This window comes from Cheilinus undulatus, linkage group 5, assembly GCF_018320785.1.
Source record: "Cheilinus undulatus linkage group 5, ASM1832078v1, whole genome shotgun sequence".
Taxonomy (NCBI): domain Eukaryota; kingdom Metazoa; phylum Chordata; class Actinopteri; order Labriformes; family Labridae; genus Cheilinus; species Cheilinus undulatus.
The window spans coordinates 21,615,149-21,640,218 of NC_054869.1; the positions used below are offsets into that span (position 1 = coordinate 21,615,149).

Consider the following 25,070-nt stretch of genomic DNA (forward strand, 5'->3'; position numbering starts at 1 on the left):
ATTCTTTGTTGGATAGGAGGACAAAAGTATTGAAGGTCCCACCGAGATTTGAACTCGGATCGCTGGATTCAGAGTCCAGAGTGCTAACCATTACACCATGGAACCTCCTGCTTTGGAGGGGAGGAGCGACGGGGTACTGAACTCACACATCCGGTTCTATAAATAGCCTACAGAGCATGTTTGGTTGAGGCACAGCATGGCTTTGTCTAGCTACCCTATGTTTCAGTCTGCTGAGTGTTATTAGTTTTCTTGACTGTTCTTCTGAGTCCATGTTTGTACTGAAAATGTAATTTTTATTATTTTTTGCCCTTAAAACCATCTAATGTGATTATTAAAACAATTGTAGCTGAAATGTATATCCAAAACTTTGGTATTGTCCAAGAGAATCTATCAAAGTAAGTTTTTGCTTACATTTGTCAACAGTTACAGGTTTAGTCAACTAGACAACAAAACTACATGTCTGGGTGACTTATTGATCACCCAGTTTACATCAAAGGAAATTAGCAATATCCTCAGTAAGAACAAGAGCCTCATTATTCATTATGAATGAACAGTACCAAGCAAAGTAGCACATTGATTTTACTACATAATCTCAGTGTGAGGGCTCCATGCAAATGTTCTGTTTTCACTTTTCAGTTTGGTTTTAAAGTATGCTGCACTGATGCTTAGTACTTTTTTGGGCATAACCCCTAAAATGTTCTTCTCTTTATAAGAATGGCTTGTTTTAATGTTTTCTGACACACTATGTTTTGTGCAGTGTAATGCATGTTTTTGTTTTATTCTAAGCAACAGTTAGGGCCGGAAGCATTATGTCCTTTGTCTGAGCCCTTCTGGTGAACGTGATATCTGAAGAACTTTTTAAGTAAGCTTCTTATAACTTTGCACAAATGTCTGCCATGACTAAGTGATGATCTGATTTTGGAGGTAATACATCAAATGTCAAGATCATTGGGCCTCATGTTTATTGCTTGCCTTCAAATATCTCAAAAAAATGGTCGGAGGGGTTTTCTTCAAACTTTGCACAGAGTTCTTCTATAAATCAAGGATGAACTGTTTTATTGCATGACTGCAGAAAACATCCCAGTCCTTCTTAATTACCCAGCACTATACTTTCACTGCCTGGCAACTGTATACTTTGAGAAGGCATACAGTGCCCATAAAAAGTATTCACCCCCTTAGATGTTTTATCCTTCAATGATTTTATAAATCAATCATGGTCAGTGAAATTTGGCTTTTTTAACAAAGCAAACAAACAAACAAAAACTCTTAAATGTAAAAGTGAAAACAGGTTTCTACAAAGTGATGTCAATTAGATAAAAATATGTAATGTAAAATCTGTGATTGCACAAATATTCACCCCCTAGTGACTGACCTAATTCATCAGAAGTCCAGCCAGTTGGTGTTAGTAGTCTCACAGTTAGGGAAATGGAGGTCACCTGAGTGCAGTGAATGTGTTTCAAGGGGTTATAGTACAAGATGCCTGTGTCTGGAAGGTCCAGTAACTAGTTAACCAGTGTTCCTGGCTACCATTACACCATGAAGACCAAAGAACTCTCCAAGCAACTCAGAGAAAGGGTTATTAAAAAGTACAAGTCAGGGGATGCATACAAAAAATATCCAAGACACTGAACATCCCCCTAAGTTCAGTTAAATCAATCATCAAGAAATGTATGAAATATGATACATTTGTCACAAACTGAGTGACTGTGCAAGAAGGAGATGAGTGAGACCGGCCACCAAGACACCTATGACTACTCTGAAGGAGTTACAAGCTTCAGCAGCTGAGATGGAAGAGATTCTGCATACAACTGTTGTCCAGGTTCTTCACCAGTCAAAGCTTTATAGGTGAGTGGCAAAGAGAAAGCCAAGAAAGCTCAGATTAAATCTCTACTCAAATTCACCAAAGGGCATTTGGGAGACCCATGGCCAAGTGGAGGAAAGTTCTTTGATCTGATGAGACCAAAATGGTGCTTTTTGGCTATCAGACAAGATGCTATGTTTGGCAGACACTGCACATCACCACAAACACACAGTCCCCACTGTGAAGCATGGTGGTGGCAGCAACATGCTGTGGAGATGCTTCTCCATGGCCCTGGGAGGCTTGTAAAACTAGAGGATCAAATGAATGTGGCAAAATATAGGAAAATTCTGGATTGCAGCCAAAGGTGCATCTAGTAAATATGGACCTAAAAGGGGTGAATATTTCTGAAGACACTGATTTTACATTACATATTTTTATTTAATTGACATTACTTTGTAGAACTCTGTTTTCACTTGGACATTAAAGATGCTTTTTATTTTGTTTTTAAAAAAGCTGAATTCTATTTGCCATCAATCCTGCCTTTATGGAAAATGTTTTCAAAATGAAATGGCAATATATCGTTTTCATGTGGATGGGGCCTCAGTGTTCAGATGTGCATGCCGGATTTAGACCTATCCACACAGACTCTGTGCTGTGATTGCAGCCAAAGGTGCATCTAAGAAATACTGACTTGAATGGAGTGCATATTTATTCAGCCACTTTTTTTTACATTAAATACTCTTATTTTATTGATATTATTTTGTAGAAATCTGTTTTCACTTTGATATTAAAGAGGTTTTCTGTACGATTTTTCATCCATCCATCCATCTTCTTCCACTCATCCGAGGTCGGGTCGTGGGGGCAGCAGCTTAAGCAGGGAAGCCCAGGCTTCGCTCTCCCTGGCCACTTTGTCCAGCTCTTCTGGGGGGATCCTAAGGTGTTCCCAGGCCAGCCAAGAGACATAGTCTCTCCAGCATGTCCTGGGTCTTTTTGGCAAAAATCCAAATTACATAAGCTGTGATTGATTTATAAAATCATTGAAAGTTAAACCATCTAAGTGGGGGAATACTTTTTATAGGCACTGTATAACCACCAGGTGGCATTTCAAATTTACTACACAGATTTTTTATTATTTTACTCAAAAAGCACTATAAAAGAACATATAATTGTCTTTAAAATAAAGTTAAAGAATACTTAGTTTTGTCTTTATCACTTTTATCTGTTATCTGTACACTCAAAGGCAATACAATGTCAACGGTGTTTGGAATTTATTCAAGGGAACTAGATAGACATCCTATAAGGTTTGCATGTAAAAGTTTACTCCTCTATAGTAACAGTAAAGAAAAGAGGTTTAAAATAAGTATGTAAGTGAATATGGAGAGAATAGAAATGAGAGGACTGAGAGCGGTAACCTGACTGCAGGAAGTTGCAGTAGTAAATGATACACCGCTGAGTAGTGCAGTGTGAGCAGAGGTGCGGTGAGGTTATCTTCAAGGGTGAAGCTCATGTAACTTTTGCTCCATAAAATACCCATCTGTCCTTCAAAGACACTGTTTGTTTCTTCGTTTTAAAGTATCAATTTATCAAACTTTTGTTCCATATTGACCTCTGTTGTACTAAGCAGAGACAAGGGATCAGCCTAATTGGTCTTTCACTTTCTTTAAATACTTCTACAATGATAAGTAAAGATGGAGAAAGAAGGCAATATGGAAATATTACAGGGTTTATAGGTTCAGAACAGTAGATAAATAATGCAGAATCATTCTAATTAATATTTCAGAGATCATTTTACAGCTAAGGAATCCTCACATTGGACATTTTTAAGTTTTATATCTAATGCTGACTTAGTTTTTTTAAGTGGGTTGAAAATGGGTTAGTTTGAAAAACTGTTTGGTGAGTGTGTGTGTCCTTTTATCTACTTTGGACCAGTCTGGCCAAGACTCTGCTCATGTTGGATTTGGCTCCCTCACCAGGCCAGAGTTTTTTGCTGAACAAATTGATTAAGAATTACATTTCTCGAAGTCTCTTTCTCTTCACATACAATGAAGCCATACATTCACATAGCTCTGCACTGTGTGTAGAACAATATGATTTCCTCTTTTTTTTATGAAATATACTGGGATTATCTGGATGCTGATGTGAATGCTGAAATGCACAGCCTGAAAAAATGTTGCTAAACTGCATTGCACCAGAGAAGTTACATACAAGTAGTTTTAGTTGCAAATTCTCACAAAAAGAACATAATATGGTGAGAAATGGAAAGCAAAGAACAAATACAAGATGAAGTTAAAGAACTGAAAAATCTAATATGCAGAGAATTTAACCCTTTCATTAATAAAAAGAAACAAGATTTGAACTTTTTTTCTTTGAAGATACATTTTTGGGCTAATTATGCCTTTACTTACAGAGGAGGATAGTGTATTGATGGAAATATAAGAGAGTGGGGGAGAGATGTGGGAAAGTAGCCAAAGGCCAGACTTGAGCCCAGGCCACATGTGTACACGGGGTGCAGCTTAAACCACTAGGCCATTAGCACCACTTAAATTTTTGGACCCAAATTTACCAATACGTTGTCAAAAGGGAAACTGGACTTGACTAAGATTCTTGAAGACATTTCTCTCATCATACTCTCAATACAATGACACCAAATGGCCTCAACGATGACTTCAGCTTAAAATGTTTCTTATTAATTAGTGAATTAGTTTCTTTTGTTGTGTTGTAGAAGTTAACTTGGTTGGGAAGTGTTATCAGCTCCTGCAGATTTAGCGGTGACAGAGAGGCGATTGGTTCTTGTCTAATTAGACACAGCCACCAGCTGTGTAGTGACTCTGCTCTTGTGAGTTGTTAAAAAGGGAATCTGTCGATTCAGTCTAACAAATGCTCTGATGAAGGCCTTGTGCCGAAACACGTAAGCGTTTGTGATGTGAGCCAAATAAACTAGTTAAAATTGTAATGTTTTGTCCTCCACAACTTGGACTCAGATGTGCTGCCTTCTTTTGAAAATTTTGAACTGGTATTAGATATATATTCTTAGCGGTATAATTACCTAGTTGATTAAACATAAATCTATATTATAGTCAAAACTAGCCTAAAGATGAGAGAACACAAAGAAGAGTGGGTGTGACGTTAGCCTGATAATACTGCGTACAGCGTGGCTAGCATTGAAAGCTAGCGCCGCCCGCCTTCGTTCCTCTTTGCAGATTAATACCGTGCTTTGATATTTGGCCTCTTTTCACTTCGGGTGAGTAGTCATACGTGAGCTTAACCCTCAACAACCCACATACCACTTTATTTCCATTTACTACGTTGGAAAACTGTCATACCGCAGTCTTCCTACTATAAGCTAACATCTTAGCCACCCCGAGCTTCTCATTGTTTACATCCAGTGAAAGGTCAGAGAGGAAGGCTGCGGCCATTAACTGAAGCTACAGCCGTCTCTAGTGGCGGGAGGTTCATTAAAGCGCATTATAGACAGGGATTTCCAGCCCGTGTTCATAAAAAATGATAGGTAATTAGTTTACTAATAAATATTTTTATTTTTTAGTAGTAGTTCAAATAAATTTGTTTGGAATACATTAAAATTCAATTTGTTTTTGTATTTATTCTTGCTTTTTAATAAGAAGAGCTGGGTGGTGTACTACAGCCTCATGTGACCTCACACATTATACCAACAACAATAATAATTGGTAAAATATATATATATATATTGCAATCAGTATCGGTATCGGCACATATTTATTGGAATTGGATCGGAACTGAAAAAAGGGGAATCAGTGTATCCCTAGCTTAAAGTCCCTTTTACTAAGTAGAAAGGTGTCCCTTATTCTCACAAAAGGATACTTTCTACTTAGTGTCAACTTTATGGGGGAAATCTTTTTGTTTTAAGTTTACTGGCAAAGAATTTTTATGAGCATGGCACCTGTAGCCCAGCGGTTATTTACACGCCCTCAGTGTGCAGGAGCTGTTGTCTTTAAAGTGGATGGCTGGGTTCAGTTCTGTCCTTTGGTTCCTTTCCTGTATTTTATTCATTATTCTCTCACTCCCCAGTTTCTGACCCTGTCCTATCTCTACAATTAAAGAATAAAAGGCTCCAAAATAAACTTGGAATTCTGGCTTAAAATCTTCTCTATCAACAGATTTCCATGGAGAATGACTACTTGGGGCCAAGGCGAATCGAAGCTCTTAAAAAGGAAGACTTTGACTGGCAGAAGAAAGCTCAGGGAGCAGTTCTCAACATCCAGGAATTCACTGTAAAATACTTTGAGATAACTGCAAGAGCCCAGAAAGGTAAAGAATGCAAGCATCATCACTGTCAATGTCAAGTTAACAGAGCAGCAGGGGAATGACTTTGAATGAAAACACACACACAGTGGTAGCATTGGCCGGCTATTGACCTGTGGGTGGTTTTGAACACCAGGAATAATGTGATTTTGTAGTAATGAGGGAGTGCAGACAGGCCTGCCCTGACAGCGGGGACAGGAGGAAACAAGGACAAGCTATTGATCAAACAGCTCTGCCAGCAGATTGTCTCTCTGCAGAGTAACTACACAGTGTGCCCTGCTGGTCTCAGTTTTTTGCTCTACTGATTGGTCCCTTTATTATTTGTCACTTAATCTAATCAAGAATTTAATAATTGAACAGCTTTAAGTACAGTCCAAAGTGAAAGATGTTGTAATGTGTGAATGTGACCAATAGATGTCTCCCTCTACATTGTTGAAATAGAGCTTAGTTTCTGTAAGACTTGTCTTCAGTGGGTGAGCAGAAACTTGATGATTTGTTGCTGACTCACTTAAGTTTTGTGTGCCAGATTTTTTAATTGTGTGGAGATTTCACCTCTCAACACTTTCTTTTGTCTTTATATGTTTTCTGGTGTGTGTAGGGGTGTATGAGCGAATGAAGGTGGACCAGCGTAAGTTTGGTAAATCTTCATGGACTGCAGCGGTGGAGCGCATGGAGAGACTCCGTTACTCTGTGGCCAAGGAAACTCTGCAGCTCCAGAGAGCCAGAGAGATCTGTCTGGAGCAGAGGAAGCACACACTTCGAGAGGAGGTGTGGTAGAAACTCTCACACCAAACAACACACCTATGCACAGACAAAAACACACACCCACAGCCGTTTTGTGACTCTGTTTTTGTCCCGTCCCCTCAGATGCAGAATTTGTGTAGCAGTGAGGATGCCATGGCTCTCTTAGACCACATGGAGACACAATACTACGAGCTTCAGCTTCAGCTGTATGACATCCAGGCTGAGATACTACAGTGTGAAGAGCTGCTCCTCACTGCTCAACTAGACAGCATTCGCAGACAGATGACAGGTATTTTGTCCTCATTTATTTGCCACTTGTTGTGATTTGGATCACAGGATAAGCCTTTTGAGGAGCAGTTTTTCTTTTTGAGGAGTGATGGCAATGATGTATTTCACAAAATATTTCACACTGTTAACAGTCCGTGAACACTTCACTTGACAGTCTGAAGTATTATTTATGATATTGTTAGTGTGAAGGTACAGTCATGGTCATGAAAGATCTATATTTGTTTCCAGAACGCCAGGATGAAGTGGTGTACTATGACACCTTTGAAAGTGCAGATGATATAACAGAGGATGATACTGCAGAGAGAGAGGAGCTGCGCAGACTTCAGGTCAGCGCTCGACAGCTGGAGGCAAGGAGGGGGCGCATCACTGTAAAGCGCTCCTACCTGAGGAACAAAAGGGTGTGTTCACTATACTCTCACATACATTTTATTCTTGAAAGCCATTTCACACCTACACACTGTAAGTGTGGAATGGATTATGTATTCAGAACTGTATTCAGAAGATTGATTGGCAGTCATAACTAGAAAAGCACTCGGAGAGCACAGACCTCCACCATCAGCGCTATCTCCCAATAGTACAGGATCCTTCAAAAAATTCCTGGATCCAGATGGTGATCTGGATCACTCCCAATCGAAATCCAAAATCGAATCCATTCTTACTTATGCCATTTCTGACATTTCCTAAAAAAATTTCAGCAAAATCCATCCGTAACTTTTTGAGTTATGTTGCTAGAAAACAAACAAACAAACAAACCATGCCATTCACATAACCTCATTGGCGGAGGTAACAAGAAGAAATGACAGATGAAACTTTACCTGTTTGGCTTCTATGTTCACCCATGCTTTCATATAAGAATCAGAAAATACTCTGCCTATTGCATAATGCACTGCAACTGTATTTGAGGACAATGTTTTTTGCAGGAACACTATACAATAACAAAATCCAAGATCCACTAATGACTCATGCAGTTTAAGCAAGTATGATGTTACTGTACTAGTGCATCTCAATACATACAGGGGGTGAAAGAAAAGACGGACAAGGATAGGGACAAGAGAAACAACAAAACAACAAATGGAAGACAAATTTATGGTTTCCGTGGCCATAAACTTATCTCCCATTTTTTAGGAAAAGGCTGTAACGTCAATAATGCTGGTGATATGTGAAGAATTAGCAACAACAGGCATGATTAATAGAAAACAGAACAATGCAACATTAGCATTAGCAGCTAGGATGATAATGAAATAAAGTGGACTATTTGTGATGATAAAGGCGGTTAAAGTAGAAGTGTTCTTAGATTCAGTTTAAATGTTCTAGTAATGATAATAGAAGTAAGGAAGACTTTGGAGCTTTCAATTCCCATGGCCAGCAGGAACAAGAACAGCTGATTATTATAATACTAACATTAGCTAGATAAATGGCAGCAATTAGCTTCCTGCAATTTATCAACAACAGCGTTGCAGTTGAACCACTTCCTAGCTAATGCCATAGTTGTTTAACTAAAATTTCCACTGACCTAGATCAAGCATCCTCAATTCTGAATCTTTGATCTCCAATAAATATTGTTAGGAAGGAAGCCACTAAATGATGTCTAACAGTAACTAATGGGTTGCCAAATAATGACTCAAATATTTCCCATTGTCCTGATATAGATTCCCTTTACATTGTTTTTTCAGTACCAAAAATGTTTGTTTATTATGTTAGTCTAACTAAAACTGGACTTCTACAATGAGTGTAAACATGTAAGTCTGACTGATATTGTACTACATTAAATTAATCAAAGTAAGACTAAACCACCAAGAAAATATGTCAGTTTCCACTTGCATGTACACGCCTCAATCAGACCAGACTATGCATTCTGCTCAGACTTTGCAACTGTAGCTCAACTTTACATGTAAGCATACTGAATATTGAAACACAGTAGAAAGATGGCAGTTTGTCAGATTCCTTACATTTAGAAGAGTAATAAACCAGGGACACAGCCGTACAACATCATAACAGCATTTTAGTTTGCCAGTATATTATTGACTTGGGTAAATAATTGACCTTTTATGGATGTCTTATTGTTGATGTTCCACCTCCCTGCAGGAGATCTGTGTATTGAACCACACCCAGAAACAGCAGAAACGTCAAACCATGCACATGGACTCAATATCCCAGCAGGTCTTACAGGTAGATAATGTTTTATACAAAGATTTTATATAGTATGATTGTGTATACCTGTAAAGTATTATGTTAAGTGGTCAGTAAATCTTTCTCTAAACCTCAAAATGTTTAGCTGAAAAATGAAGAAGATGAAAATGAGGAGAAGAAGAACAGCAGAGTCAGTCAGGAGAGACAAAAAACTTTAGACAGGCTTCGCACTTTTAAGCAGGTATGTGTCCTCCTTCTTAACAAAGATAACTTAAGTAAAAAAAAAAACATTTTACTGGTGAATCACTGTTCTTGTGTGTCTTTGTGCAGAGGTACCCAGGTCAGGTGATCCTAAAATCCACTCGTCTACGCGTTTCTCACAACAGAAGAAGAGAACGTGGAAGGAGTATGGAAATGAGTAGCTTGAGTGAGAGGGAAGAGCATACCGAGTCTGTCCGTGTTGAGATGCGGGGTCAGCCGTTGTGTCTGAGTACCAGCGTTCAGACAGACCCCAGCCCAAGCACCACGCTTACTACGCAGCCTGTCACTGCTCTCACAGCATCCCTCCCTCCGCTGCCTGTGCCAAGCCCTGCAGACTCCTCCTGCTCACCTTGCTCTCTGTCCTCACTACTAACATCGCCCATCTCCCCTCCTCCTCCGCCTCCCCCTCCTCCACCTTTGCCAACAAGGGAGGAGCCGTCGCCCTCTGAGAGCCCAGGTCGGCATTGGCAGAAGGTTGACGTAAAGAGTGCAGGTGAAGAGCTCTCCCCACTTGGTCCATTTATTCCTCGCTTCTTTGACAGCAGCCAGTTGTTAAGTGCTCGGAAAAGGCTGAAGAAGACTCCAGAGTTCGACTCCAGCAACAGAAGAGGTACCACAGGTTTTATCCTTGAATTAGGCCCTAATTTAATTCACTAGTTACTTAGATTGTGTATGTGCCTATAAGATGACCCACAAAACAACAGGTGATATGTGGACTTCAATAGTGATATTATCAAGATACAGCAATTCTACAATAATGAATATGATTTATATCAAGAAACTTATATCATAGCCAATCACAGTCCTCCTCTGCTTCTCTTTCTGTGTAGTGAGTTCACCTATGGACGAAGTGCTGGCCTCCCTGAAGAGAGGCAGTTTCCACCTGAGGAAGGTGGACCAGCGATCCCTGCCTCCAGCCAAGGGTGATGACGACCCCAACAGCATCCTGGCTCAGATTCGCAAGGGAGTCAAACTGAGGCGTGTCCCCAGAAAAGAGAGAAAGGATGAGAGTGATCTCCCCACGGACCCCCTGACCAGAAGCATCCATGAGGCGCTGCGACGAATCAAAGAAGCCTCACCAGAGTCTGACTCAGATGATGATGGGCTGACCGGCCCTGACTGGGAAAGCTAGAGTTCAAGGCTAACACTCTCACACAAAAAAAGCGCACAGATGCCTGCACCTTCTGGCACTGCACACTGTACTGTATTGCACTGTACTGTGCACACAAAACACCATTACTCCATCATTCACACGGAAGTACAAACCGCCCAGTCACAGAGGCGTCAGTGACATGAACGTGGCTTGAATCGTGCTCATCATTATCATCAAACTCACCAAAAGCTTCAAATGTCTACCATTAACCTGTTCTTTGTGTTTCACACTACCTTCACCATCATGGAGGACATTATTTCTCTTATATCATCTTACTGTGGTTTTCTTCATGTAATCAGATTGTAATAATGCCATGTTTGTTTTTTATTTGATTCCACTTGTACTTAAAGCTCTGCACTGGCTCTTTGTGGATTTAATAACAGAAACAGCACATAAAACTCTGCACTGATGGTGATGTGTGATACTGAAAACCTCGTAGGGAAAGACAGGTGTGTGGTTGTTTCAAACAAGAATGAAGAAGAGAATCTGTACCTGTTACAACAATACAGCATGTATTGTGTATTGTTTAAAATAGTGGGTAATGTAGGAGATTCAAAAATAAACTATGAGATCTGAGCTGGATTTACAGACAAAATAGTGAACTGATGAGCATTACCTTTGTACTCTGGCTGAGCCACACTATGCTGCACAGCTGGTTTTGTTTACACCACTTGAGGGTGTTTAAGTGTCGGACAGGATCAGGACTACTGCTTGTCTAATCTGACAACCTACAGAAACTGTAAACCCTCTGGTCTGTCACCCCAGCTCTCTGCCCCTCCCCCTCTTTTTGTCCTCTTCACCAACCTTAACTCTCACCCCATCTCTGGGTGAGGAAATACAGTATGTGTCCACCCATCTGTTTGGCTGAAGCATATGGCCAGGCTGGTGGGAGATGTGAGGAGTCATAATAAGGTTATCATCTTATTCCACAGTTTAGAGGAGGATGGTCACCTCGAGTAGGAGAGGAAAAGCTGAAGGGTCGATAACAGAGCTGCAGAGTTTCTTTAGTGAGGTGGAGGCCATGGCTAGTGTCAGGACTCTTTGTAGAGTGTGGGCTCAACATGGTGGGTGAATCCCACCGTAAATACGTGGGATAGCCACAGCAATGTGGTCACGCTTGTATGAGAGTGATGGATGGTCTGTGGGAGGTTAAGATACTCTGAGCGCTGCAGGGAGTCACTGTAGGCTGCAGGGAAGGCGGGCATGATTGATGCTGTTGCTCCTCACATTTTATTCACTTTCTCTCCTCTCCTCCAGCCTAATTTCTTTTTCTGCACTCAGTGGGCCGAGGCTCCCAGTAGGAGGTCTGTTACTCATAATGCTGGGAGCGAAAACATGTTCATGCGCACATGGATTCACGGCCTTAATTCAGCCAACGTGATGAAACATTTTAGTGTCAAAGTGAGTCCATAACCTCTTTGCAAAGGTTTATTTACCTGTTTTCAGCACTTTCATGGTACATTGTACAAACACTGAAACACTATCTGTGAAAATTTGTTTTGTTTTTAGGTAAACATATACTAGTTAAAGATAATGTTTGAAATCACTGAATAACTTGTGGAGTTGGGCCTACTAAAGTGTGATGAGAGGACCAGTGTAATGCTTAGCACCACATGAATTAATGCAAATAGAACAAGCTGTCTGAAAAAGCCACAGCATGTACTCAAACTTTGATGCAAGATTATATTTTTCTCTTGTTGTTGTGTTATCAGCCATTTGCAGATGAAGTAGATGAAATGTAGAAAGTCCAAATGATGATGATGATGATATATCACATCTTTACAGCTTGAGCATGGCTCAGTGCTAAAAGAGTTTATTGTTTCCTGTAGAGCAAACCTGGAGCACTTTTAAATGGCTTATATCACTGTTGACACAATGTTCTTCCATGGTACGTTCATCATGTAGCACTGCATAAAGATCTTTCCCTGACCTGAGTCTTAGCTTAAACCTAATCTGAACCTTTTATGACTCAGTATGTTTACATGCAGTTAGAAAAAGCCAAATTGTTGTGTTAGACTAAAACTGGACTTAAGAGACGCAAGCAAACATTTTACACCGACTAAAAATGTACCATCTATTCTATAATCACATAATCTATTCTATTGTTCGTACACTTCAGTTGGATCCAAACTGGACAAAACATTCTGCCTATGCTCCAGATTTTCTGAGCTGGACTTTGACTCAGAATTCGATGAGCATAAATGTGTAGCATAGCAGAAGTTGTCTGCCTCCACTGGACATACAACCAGTTTTAAGCTTCCTAACTACAAAAGGAAAAAGGTCTATAGTAACCGGCTATATATTTTCATATTCCATATCAGTCTGACAAACTTCCATCGATAAATTGCCCCCCTCCTCCCCAGTGCTTGCATTCTGGGATAAGGACAGTAGGCCATTTAAATTGCCATATCCAGCTTTATGGGGCTTTTCAATTACATTGAGCAGCTTTGCTCTACTTGGTTTGACTCGGCATAGCAGCCCAGCAAGACAGGGATTTGCTTTTCCACCACAGCCAAGCTACCTGTTTGAGGGTGCGCCTGGAGCTGATGACGCAGCGTTTTGAGTCAATGATGTTTTATAGCTAAGTGTCAAAGCCGTGCTTTGTTCAAGAGTTGGCCAATGGCTGAATCTCAATCTCCACCCTAAACCCTGAGCCCTTAAGGACTTAATTGACTGCACCTGGAAAGTGATTGAGTGCATGAGGCTGCAAGGACTCAAAGGGGTACAAGTAGGAATGGGACAGCCCTTTGTTTTTGTTTTTTTTTGATAGCACGATAAAAACAAGCATGCCTCGCCTATAGCCCTATATTTCCTCAGTGGATAAAGGCTGTTTTATATTATATACTTGCAAGAAAACTTTTTTTGCAACATCAATGCTGATTACACCCTCCATGTTTTTGTTTACCATTTTGCTCTTTTCACTTTACTTGTATAGCGTTCGCCAGCAGGATCCCCCAGGGAACTTCTGTTGTGTCATAATGCTATGAAGTAGGGGTAATTCCCTTACACTACATCTGCACATACACCGAATCACGGAAAGGGTGCATGAAGGGCTCAAAAATCTGTGAGAGATCCCTCACATACTTTATGATTTGGCAGTGGGACAGCCCTAAGCCCTCATGGACTTAGTGGGAATGTGCCTCAAAGTCAGTGAGTGAGGACATTGAGACTGCGCCATTGTTTCTACTTCAAAGTTTTATCTTTCTCTGTTGGTAATCAGGGGGTATTTCAAAGTTTGGTGCAGCAGTTGCTACTTAAAGAAGTCTGCAAGACGTCCCAGAATGATCACAATCCACTGTGATGTAAGTCCAGTGTGCTTGGAGGCAGGGTGGGCACGCTTGGGCCCTGCTCCATTCTGTTGCTCTGTTTAGCCCAGCTTGGCCAAACTAGTGATGGAAAAGTAAATCAGCACCGCTTGGTTTGAATTGATACGGCCAAAAGTGAGTGGAAAAGCCCCATTAGACGTAACCTAACTTCACTATGCGTGAAAACGTACTGGCTGACTGTCACTTAAGAGTGAGCAGGGCAGAACTTCCCAAAAAAATGCTACTGCTAAGTTTCTGCAAAACACAATGATAAACATCTTGCTTAAGATTTTTGGTAAACTTGGTCCAGAACCCCACCTCTTCACCATGACTCATTTTACTCTTGCCTGACATTAGAAACACACCTTTATATGTTTAACTGTTCATTATGCATTTTTAACCTTAAATGTCAACAGACTGTTTCTTTACATTGATTTTCATGACCTTCTTTATTCCTGTTTTTCTCCAAAGCATTTCCAGCCAAATAATTTTGTTATGTGTATGGTATTAAACATTAATCATGTGACACTGTTATTCACACAAGCTGACTGTATGACCTGCTGTCTGAATAAGCCCGTCTGCCACTTGAGAAGTGCAATATCTATGTAGAAAAATAGAAGTCAATGGGTGAAGTTATTAGGAGAGAGTTTCAATTGACTGCCTGTTACAAAGTACTCATAACATGTTGCTGTTGTTTTTACACAGTTGTGTAAAATCACACTGTTCCAAAAATACCTTTTTTGCCTTTAGTCCTTCAAGTTTCATTTATTTAGACCTTGTTTTTTTTATTTACAACTGTGCCCCTGCATTTCAATAAAACCTTGTGAAGCAACTTCTGTTCATTTCACTGTTGGATATTTTGAATGCTTAGCAAAACAAAACAGAACAAAGTGAATTGCACACACTAAATTCTGCTGTCACTGTATTTGAATAGAAAACATAACATTTCTCAGTTCACATAGTTGTTTTCAGCCTGGTAGGACTGTCTTTGTATGAGTTCAACAAAGGATTAAGTTTGGCTGCAGCACCAACAGGTGTCTCCTGTTCTTTTTTTTTTTTTTTTTTTTTTAATTTTTTATTATTTTTTACCAACATTTGGTAAACCCTTTCACCTGCAAACACACAATTCTCACCAATGTACACACATCTTAGCCTGAGGTACTTCTTTAATATCATGAGTTCAAAATTACTTTAAATAGTCAAAAATATTGCCAGTCTTCTCATACCTCTAAATACAATAATAATAATAATAATACCTACATTTAAATACCATAAGTTACAAAACAGGAGAATGAAAAGCTTCTTATCCACTACTGTACAAAGGCATTCATGAACAATAGCATTAATATTAAGGATTCCATCTGTCATTCGACTGTCAAAGATAAACCAGAAAAAAAGGTAACTTGTCCCTTTACATGGGTCTTATTCCAGTGTATTAACCTGTGTTCCTAACTACAAAAAATACAGAATGATGCTGTGCTAATGCAAATCTCTTTATATATAATGTAGTTACAACAGTGTAATAACACAGTGCAAACAGGGTGCTCAATATAAAGGTACGATAAGCAGCATTAATAAATTTAGTGTAGTAAAGTGATTTTGGAGGAAGAGATTTTAAGATATTTGTTGTACTGGGAAAGGGGGCCGCTTATAAAGTGTTTGTTTTGGTATAGAATGTTTACATTGTGTTGTTACGCACTTTAAATATATATTGAAGAGGTTTTCATTGTTTACCTACAGAGTATACTCTATAATGACTCTATATGCAATACTTCTCCATGGGTTAATACACAACAATAAGCCACTGCAGGGTGTTACTGTAACTGAGTAATCCATCCATTCATTTACAATTGGCGTTATGAGTAGAAAGTTGTCCTATACAGTTCTGTTATTATGTCATTAGTGTTATATTCTGTGTAGAAAAGTTTAGAAACTGAGTACAGTTCTGTGGTTGCCCGTGTGGAGTGAAAATCTGCTTTCAGAGATCTACAAACACTACGATGACACTCTATAAGCCCTTCATGATGCACTACTTCTTCCAGACAGGGCTGCCACACAGGTTCGCGGTCAGTAGTACACTTTCTGTTGGAGGGGGAAGAGGAAGGGGTTGAGCTGAGTTGCATTTGACCTATCTGCATGAGTCCGCTGAGTAGAGTACCTGATAGAGTTACATAGAGGTGTTGTATAGAGCCTGTCTGGTATTGCTCAGTGTGTGTGTGAAGGCCTTAACATCCAGTAGCATGGTCTTTCTCTCACAGCACAAAACACACGCACGCATACACACACATTTTATATACAAACATGTGTCCACGCATGTGTGCTTTGAAGGCACACGCTTTGTCGCGGGTCAGGCCTTGTTCTGAAACACACAGCACACTGAGTTTGGCAGGAAGACAGGTCAGCTGTCATCGATGGTGGAAGCTGTCTGGATACAGGAACTTCATGTCAAATCTAAATTTTTAGTGTGGCATTCACGCTGCCTCTGGAAGATTCAATACTCATCTATATGATAGGGTTTTCAATAGGCTGTGGATATTGTATAGCAGTCATTCATTTCAAATGGAGATTTATTTCCCAGCAGCCTTGTGGGGCCAGACTGAGAAGCAGCTCTAAAATCAACACGGGCCAACAGGTACGACCGAGAGTCGTCTTTTAATTCTTCGAGTGACGACCCGCTGGCAGCCCGAGCTCAGACATAAGACTCTGTTTCTCTGTTTCACTCAGTAGAGCTTTTCTGTACAGTAAGTCACTTTGGATCAAAGCATCTGCTTGTCAGAGGACAATATTTCAGGGGGATTTGGCAGCTTTGGCGCAGTTCTCTGAGTCTTAACAGCATTTATTTCCACATGACTTTCAACATTCCCCTTGGGGGGGCAGTTTAGCGAGGAAGAAAAGGGGGTGGTTGTGATGCTGCAAGCTGTGCTGCAGCTCTCCCAGTCAAACAGCAGATGGCACTGAGGCACAGTTCTCAAGTTAAATCTGTGGGTGGGTGGGTGGTGGGGGCTTCGGGGGCAGTTGCAGTGGCATCATTACAACTGAGGGGGATCAATTCAACCGAGGTTACGCCTACACCAGCCAATCAGAAGGCAAGATGAGGTAGTCCCTGCGTTGTCTTGAACTACAGGAGTGCCTGCGGTCGGTTGGAACTTGATGCCTGCAAGTTATAAAAGAAGGGTTAGCTGCCCTTTTTGAGCAAAATCAGAACCGGGGCAGTGTATTGTAGCAGTTTGAGTTAGTGGGGGTGTGTGTTTGGAAAATCAGGTGCATGTTGGAAAGGTGAGTTGGGAGTGTAGGGCTATAAATCATTATATGGCTCTGTCTGTGGAGATGTGGAAACTTTGACTCTAGCTGGCCTCCTCTATGAGCCGTGCCAAGGTGTCTCTGAGCTCCGTCAGCTCAAAGATCTTGCCGTCCAGCAGCTCCAGCAGCGTCCGCAGGCTCTTCCTAAAGTTCTCCTGCTCCTCCTGGTTCTCCTCTAGTCGCTGCTCAGCTCCTGCCAGCTGCTCCTCCAGCACACGCCCGCGTAGCTCTGTCTCCTGGAAAAGGAGGGAAGGACAGTATATTTAGCAGATTGAACTATTAACAGTTTGGGCGACAGTCACATGTTGGAATCTCCTTTGTATCTCACCTCAAGTTTCTGGGTAAGGGTGTCTTTCTGCTCCATTAAGTCATTCATGTTTTCTAGTTCCTCTTTTAACTTCTCCATTTCCTAGGGGACACAGAATCAGATGAAATGTCGATCAACATGAATTGGATGTTCCAAACCATAAGAGTTACCAAGTAACCGAGGTACCCCAAACTATGGTAGCCTCACCTCTTCTTTATCTCTTAGTGTATTCTCCAGTTCCTCTATGGTTTGGTTGAGTTCAGTCTTCTGGGATTTGATCACTGGAGTTTGGTTGCTCTGACATTCAAGCTCAGTGACCTTACAGGACAAAAAGAAGATCAAGATTTAGATCCATGAAGACAGAAACCTATCTCAATCTGATATTCATCCCTGACTCTTCATTGTCTCCCTCATGCCAGCACCACCATCCTCTCATCTTGACTTCACACAATCCTTTCTGAATGATCTCTCCTGTTTGTTTTGATTGAATTTATCACTCAGAAAAACATGTGAGCTTTTTTTCTTTGCCCTGTCCCTCACCCGTTTGTGTAGTCTCTCAGCCTCCTCCTGGTAGGCAGCCAGTTGCTGTTTCCACTGTTTAACGTTGGCTGTGGACTCCAGAAGAGCTGCCGTTAGCTTGGCATTGTTCCCCTTTAGCGCCTCCAGCTCAGCCTCCCAGTGTTTTGTCATGGCTGGGCTGAAAAACACATCAAAAGTCTTTGAGTACCACAACACAGTATATACTGTTCTGTATAAATTTAAATGGAGATTAAAAAATGAGTGTAAAAAGGGTAGGTGTGATAGGCTAAGGGTTCAGCTACACCGTTCAGTCCTGTTTTGTTTTATTTGTGTTTATCTTTTGGTTTTAATGCTAAAAAAGTGTGACTTTATGGTACTTCATCTTCATTTTACCAGTTTAATTGGGTTTTATTCTTTAAAAATGACCAAAGTAACGTATTTAAAGTAAAGTAATAGCTAAACTGATTTAATTAAACTAAAGTAATTGGCCCTAATTAAAGTACACTGAACTTAACTTACTTGACTAAACTTACTAAACTGACTGACTTAATTCAACTAAATGAAACTAAACTAAACAATGATATACTTAACTAAACTGCAATAAAATAAAATGAACTAAACTGACTTAACTAAACTAGAATTAACAAAACTCAGCTTAACTTAACTGACTGACTAACTGGCTAAACTAAACTAAACTTATTTAAACTACACTACACTAAACTTAACTAAATTAATCTACACTTCATGAAATAAAACTAAACTCAACTAATCTAAACCTAACTGACTAACTTAATTAAACTTGACTAAACCTAAAATAACTAAACTGATTAAAATAGAATTAACCTAACTGAACTTCACTAAACTGACTTAAATAAACCGAATCAACTCATCTTTACTTAACCTAATGTCAACTTATCTTAACTTAAATTAACTTAATGGACCAAACTTAACTAAATTCAACAAAACTACACTATACTAAAAAAAAATGACCAAACTACTCTAAACTAAACTAAACTAAACTAAACTAAACTAAACTAAACTAAACTAAACTAAACTAAACTAAACTAATTAATTCAGCCAAGCTTAACTAAACTGACTGACCTAACTCAACTTAACAAAACAGACTCAACTAAATGACACCTACACTACTCTAAACTAAACTATATGCCACAATAAAATCAATTGGACTAAATTTATCTAAACTAACCTGACTTTTCTAAACCTAACTTAACTAGACTGACTAACCTAACTTGACTGAGCAATGAACTGATTAAACTGACTTTACTAAACCAAACTCAGCCGAACATAACATAACTAAACTGACTGAACTAACGAACTTATTTGATTCAACTGAACCAAAATAAACTAACCTTGACTGACTAAACTAAACTAAACTACTAATCCTCAGTCATATTCTCAACTAAAAGCTGCTGGAAATGAAAGAGAACTAGTAGTGGTCTATTAAAATGTACAGACTGACAGATTCTGACATTTCTGGAGTCTTTCAGCATTTCATGAAGATCCAAAAGTCTCACAGACAAACAGAAACCAGAGAAGCTGAAACTGTCTCCTCACTCAATGTTGCCATTGTAATTATACAATTTAGGCAGAAAATGTGAGTCCACCCACAGTTTTTTTGTAACTAAAAATAAGAAACTACCCAGTATTAATGGCCACAGACTTTGTTACATTTTTGCCATGGTAGTCAGAAAGATCTTGGTATTGCTGGATTTTTACTAGTATTCTATCAAAGTTTAAAATCTGTTATCGCGACAGCCCGATCTTTGACCCTGTCTGCTCCCTCACCTATTGCCGTAAAGGCCCTCTAAGTAATCTGTACATCATCCATCCATACTCCAACTGGGGTTGGCATTTCCTGTCCAGCGGCTGTGAGGGCAGCTGTCTATCCCATGCACTGTAATCTGAGATTATATCCTCAGACTGGCTAGAGCCTAATCTGGTCGAGCTACTCACAGACAAGAAGATGAGATGAGAGATGAGGGATAAGTGATTGAGTGTGATTGAATTGAAATCATGATGAAGAAGTGTACGTGGGAGAAAAAAGGCTGGGGGACAAAAATACTTTCATATTGGTTGGGTACGCTGAAGCCTGTTGTTTAAGTGTAATATTAGATGAATATATGAGCTCCATTTTCTGGAGGGAATATACTTCCGCTGTGCATCCCCCTCTCAGATATGAGCACTGCAGGCATTCATTTAAGATTTACATAATGCCCATTCTCTGTCTCTCACGTAATGTCTAGCTCAGGCAGGAGAATGTATGAGAGACCTAAACGTTGTCAAGTACTGACATCGAGTCAACTTCCTTTGAAAAGGAGCTCCTACTCCTACATACTTCACAGTAATTCCTCACGGCAGTGGAAGCATACACAGAAAAACACAAAAGGAAGCTTAGCCTGCTCAAGGAGTGATGAGGGTCTGTGTATGACCCATAAAAATGTTCTCACTTTTGTTCCGCCCCCCCCACACTGACACACTGCAGCAGCACTCCACTATGCCATAACACCCACTCTGTGAAGTGTAGAAGAGAGAAAGCCCAGAACTAATTCACTGTGGACTCCCACGGCGCCTTCAGTTCTTACACAACAGCCGCCCCCTCTGTGAGAGCAAGTTTGTCTGCGTGTGTGACGCATAGGAGGGAGACGACACTTCATCCTACACATGCACATACCAACTGACACACGCACACATGGAGCGATGCTGTCACCAAGGCACGCAGCCCCGCCAATGTATAAACCCCACACAGCAGCTCGGAGAGCAGGAGAGCAGGCGAGACGTCAAGATGTGAAGATGGAGACAGACGGAGAAAGCAAAGGGAGAGTGATGGAGGGAGAATCAGAGGAGTGCAAAGGGTGCACAATGCTTTGACACTGCTGTTTGTCTTCATTCAGCATTTCTGCTTGAAAGGTTTCAGGAGGGCAGCGGAGCACAGATCTGACTGAGGACATCAGAGATGAGCTAAAGGTGTTTGAGGCACATGGAGGGTAAGTTTGCTGCTGCTGAAATGCTCATTGTAAAGTTTATCTGGATTTTATTTTGTACATTATGGACGTTCTGGTATGAGTATTTTATTGTTTATTTTAATTGAATTCATTGTATAGTTTAATTATAACTGCAGAAACAAGGTTTATATCTGCTTTTATTTTCCCGGTGATTTTTGGTATTTTTAATGTTCAAAATCTTAAAGTTTTTACTTTCAATGTTCTATATTTTCAAATGATTGAACTCATTTTTTATGGATTGCTTATATTTGTTTTTGTGCTTTTAATTTGTTCAGACAAAGAATCAAAACAAAGATTCATTTTGTGTTACACTGGGAATTTTCAATGCATTTCATTTTATTTTGTTTATGTTTAAAACATTGTCTTATGCACTGTTCTGAATTCTATTTTGTTTATTCTATTTTTTTGTGATTTGACCTCAACCTGTACCCCCTGCCCCTCTTCAATGACCCTAAAATAAAGCATCAAAACTCTGTTTTGTGTTTTCCTACTTCACACTGCTTAGCACATTTCTGCTCCCAGGCTCAGTAGAACTGCCAAACACAAAAGGCAACCTTGCTTGACTCTAAAGGTTTTCCACAGCCCTCTTGTCAGGTAGGTTCTTCCTCCTCATAGAGCACTTCAAGAAGCAGGCAGCCAGAGCGGTTGCCATGGCAGCACTGGAGGAGCGGAGGTGCCCCTGGCACCATGACGTATGTCATAATTAACGTCTACGCTCCTACAAGCCTACCACAAACCCACTGACAGACACCTACATCCTCCAACACAGGAAGACCATTCACATACAGCCAAAGCAGTCCTGACAACATATCTGTCAATATTCATGAAACTGCAAAAAAGTACTCCACTGCAATCCTGCCAACACGCCTACAGCCTGCGTTATAAAAAACCCTCTCACAACCCTGCATGCTTCTCATCTGCCTGCCTCTTCCACTGCCCTGCACGCCCACTCACACCTGCCTACACAGCCCCATAATGCAGCAGCGTGGAGTACTTGTTACAGAGATAAATTATCCTGCTTTTCCAGGAAGGGAAGCAAACCTTAAAACCATCAAACAGCTGTAAGACAGCAGACACCTAATTGTGAGCGGATGAGTTCATGTATGCGGGTCTGATAAATTACAAAAGAAGGGTTAAAAATATGCTGTAAGAATTTTATTTTTTTCTTTAGGCTGTTGAACCAAATACAAGCTTATACACTGTCACACAAATAGGCATGAAAATACATTTTCACTGCAGTTTGGAGAACGGGAGGCTGGCTGATCTGCTGTTATGAAATGTAAGATGGTGCACACAGTCCATATTCATTTAGGTAAGAGTTATAAAATCCAAAATAATATAGAATAAGATGATCAGATATTTTGACAGTCCTGTTATCTATCTTCTGTGCATATGCTCTGAGAAAATGCGTGCTCAAGGTTTGCTTGTTACGTCCCTGCTTGCCATTGCGAATGCTGAGAGTCGACCCTGTCTCCCACGCATGCAGCATTAATAGACACATCAGCAGCAGGGCTGCAGCAGGCAGTGGGTGTCCTCTCTACATTCAGCTCTCACTGCTCACTCAGATCTGTGAAGCCTCACACAGTTCATGATGTAACAACAGGGATTTCTATGCATCTGAGCAATTTCACCACTTCAGAGAATTTTTAGCTCACTAATAAGCATGACTTTGTCTTTAAAGATCTCTAGAAGGATCTTTGAATATTTAAAAAGGGTCGCATCTCCTGACAGACACCCAAAAAGTAAAAAAAAAAAGGATGATACATTAAAGCATTGATTGAAATCTTTAATAATTTAACTTAAACCACAGAAATAATCAAGATTACAGAGATTTTACAAATGAAAAGATGTGAGTGTACAGTCAGCTACAAGTTACAGTAGATATTAGGAACATTTACTCTCCTGAGAAATAACAGTTCACTCACTCTAATGACTCAGAGTGATCGTCTATACCCTCCTGTTCAGTTTATTTATTGGAGTGAGCATTTGTGCAGTTGGTGGATGTTTAGATCAGTGACTCATGTACAGACTTTATACAATGCACCCCTCTCTCTGTCGTTCTTTCTTTATGACACATACACACACACTGAGTGTCTATCTGTCTTGCTCTTTCGCTGCCTCCCACTGCCCACAGCATGTTATATAAGTCTTACATAAATGCTTTATTGACACTTTTTGGGGATGAGCCTCACAGCCACACCTCACCAGAAGGCCATTACAAAAATCAAAATATATATGTATGTACGGGACTCTATCTTTTATATGAAGCAGCACCGACAATCACAAGGAATTTGATTAATCAGTTTAAATATTCCTTCTACTGACAGGACACAAAGATGGCAGAACTGGTGCATGCATTTGGGTGACATAGTCGCACACTCAAACAACATAAAAGGTCAGAAAATTTGAATTTGAAATAGAAAATGTTATTGAATTGCTGTAAGAAAAAACTGAAACATAAATAAATGTAGGTAGGGTTCAATAACAAGCATGCTCAGGTTGGTAAATATCATAACATAAATCAATTCTCATTCCTGAGAAACACTCAACATCTTTTGTTGGTCCAAGTGTAGTGACAGTATTGTAGTGAGAATGTCACATATAAAAATCATAGCACCCTTATTCCTCCTGACTGGAGCAGTTAACCATATTCACGCTGCAGTTATTTTCCTCTGACATCACATGGCAGGAAGCTCAGATACTTTTATAACCTCCTACTGCTTTGTCCCAGGTCCTTATTTTTTATAAAGTAAATAATCACAGAAATTGTTAACATTTTCACTGGAAAATCTGTTGGGGCAAACTACTGACTGTATATTAATATGGGCAGTCTCTGCTTCCTTTAATTGGACAAAAGTAAAGCCAGGACTGTCCCTTTTTCGGGCTCTATGTCCCGTGTCCCAAATACCAAGACAAAGCACCATGCTTGCAATATTTTCTTTGTATTTGTCTGTATACATGTCAATCTAAAGCTACTGCTATTTCACCGGTTGAAAAACATGGTGCTTGGTAACGTTTGAAGCGCTAGCTTGCTGTCAGCCACTGTTTTGTAGCACCTTTAGCAGACAGGTTCAGTAAGTCTGTGTGTTCACCCTCAGCGTCTGTTCTGTAAGTAAAGTAGCTCCAAGGGAGATGTCAGTAGTCTGTCTGTTCATCTGACGCATTTACAGGAGAAACATATGAGGGGATGTCCCTCATCTATGCAGATGGTGACTTTATGTACATTTTAAAGAGGAAATATACTTAGATAACTTTGCAAAGCAGATGGATCGGCCAGACTCCAAATCTGTCGTCAGGCAAAACCATCTTGCACAGCGCTAATCTACAATGTTTGTTTTAGGTCTGAAAACGGGTCTAGCCTATCAGTGTCATTTGAGGAGAATGAGGCGGTAGCTACGGGTGTGGTATAATTGTACTGGGAGCTGTTAGCAATGGCTGCCTCCAGTGATTAGCGATTAGCTTGGATGTAACTATAGTATAGGGGTAGTTTTATCAGAACTGGACCACATTTCTTTATGAAATAAAGAGCAAAGAACAGAACTGAAGGCTTTACATGGCGGAAAATATGTTAACACTCTTCTCCAAACCTGCTTAGGCATGAGTTGTGAACAGTTGCAGGTGGGGTTTAGTTGAACTATAAGCCAACATATACAATGACTGCCACCAGTATAGCGATTAGCTCAGATGTAGCTTTAGTCTAGCAGCAGTTTTATCAGAACTGGACTACATTTCTTTATCAAACAAGAGCAAAAAGCCACACTGAAAGGCAGAGGGGATTTTTTTGCATGTCTCCCGACTAGGTTCAGCATGAATTTTATCCATCAACAAACCCCACGCTTCGTAAACTATGGTAGTGTTTGCCTGTAGAGCTCAGGTTAGAACTGGAGCTGTGCATACCTACTAACTCATTTTGTCTTGTCGCTCTGATTTACCTGTAATGAATGTTGCAGACAGAGCA

The 25,070-nt window shown here is 40.2% G+C and overlaps 2 protein-coding genes and 1 non-coding gene across 5 annotated transcripts in view; 1 reads left to right on the forward strand and 2 right to left on the reverse strand.

Annotated features, from left to right (window-relative positions):
• The window catches only part of LOC121509890 (junction-mediating and -regulatory protein-like), a 31,843-nt gene extending 16,941 nt beyond the window's left edge, over positions 1–14,902 (forward strand). The window contains exons 3-10 of the mRNA XM_041787673.1: positions 5,938–6,088; positions 6,681–6,850; positions 6,950–7,115; positions 7,343–7,512; positions 9,200–9,283; positions 9,390–9,485; positions 9,575–10,115; positions 10,336–14,902. Of these exons, the coding sequence (XP_041643607.1) occupies positions 5,938–6,088; positions 6,681–6,850; positions 6,950–7,115; positions 7,343–7,512; positions 9,200–9,283; positions 9,390–9,485; positions 9,575–10,115; positions 10,336–10,637 (1,680 nt within the window). The 3' untranslated portion in view covers positions 10,638–14,902. The remainder of the gene's footprint in view (positions 1–5,937; positions 6,089–6,680; positions 6,851–6,949; positions 7,116–7,342; positions 7,513–9,199; positions 9,284–9,389; positions 9,486–9,574; positions 10,116–10,335) is intronic.
• Positions 34–105, reverse strand: trnaq-cug. The gene has a single exon. It is a non-coding gene; the product is annotated as a tRNA-Gln (tRNA).
• Positions 14,903–14,917: 15 nt separating the features above from the next.
• The window catches only part of homer1b (homer scaffold protein 1b), a 34,807-nt gene continuing 24,654 nt past the window's right edge, over positions 14,918–25,070 (reverse strand). For all 3 annotated transcript variants that reach the window (XM_041787678.1, XM_041787677.1, XM_041787676.1), the window contains 4 exons: positions 18,111–18,267; positions 17,778–17,888; positions 17,592–17,672; positions 14,918–17,499 (listed from right to left, as the gene is read on the reverse strand). In XM_041787678.1, the coding sequence (XP_041643612.1) occupies positions 17,308–17,499; positions 17,592–17,672; positions 17,778–17,888; positions 18,111–18,267 (541 nt within the window). In that variant the 3' untranslated portion in view covers positions 14,918–17,307. The remainder of the gene's footprint in view (positions 17,500–17,591; positions 17,673–17,777; positions 17,889–18,110; positions 18,268–25,070) is intronic.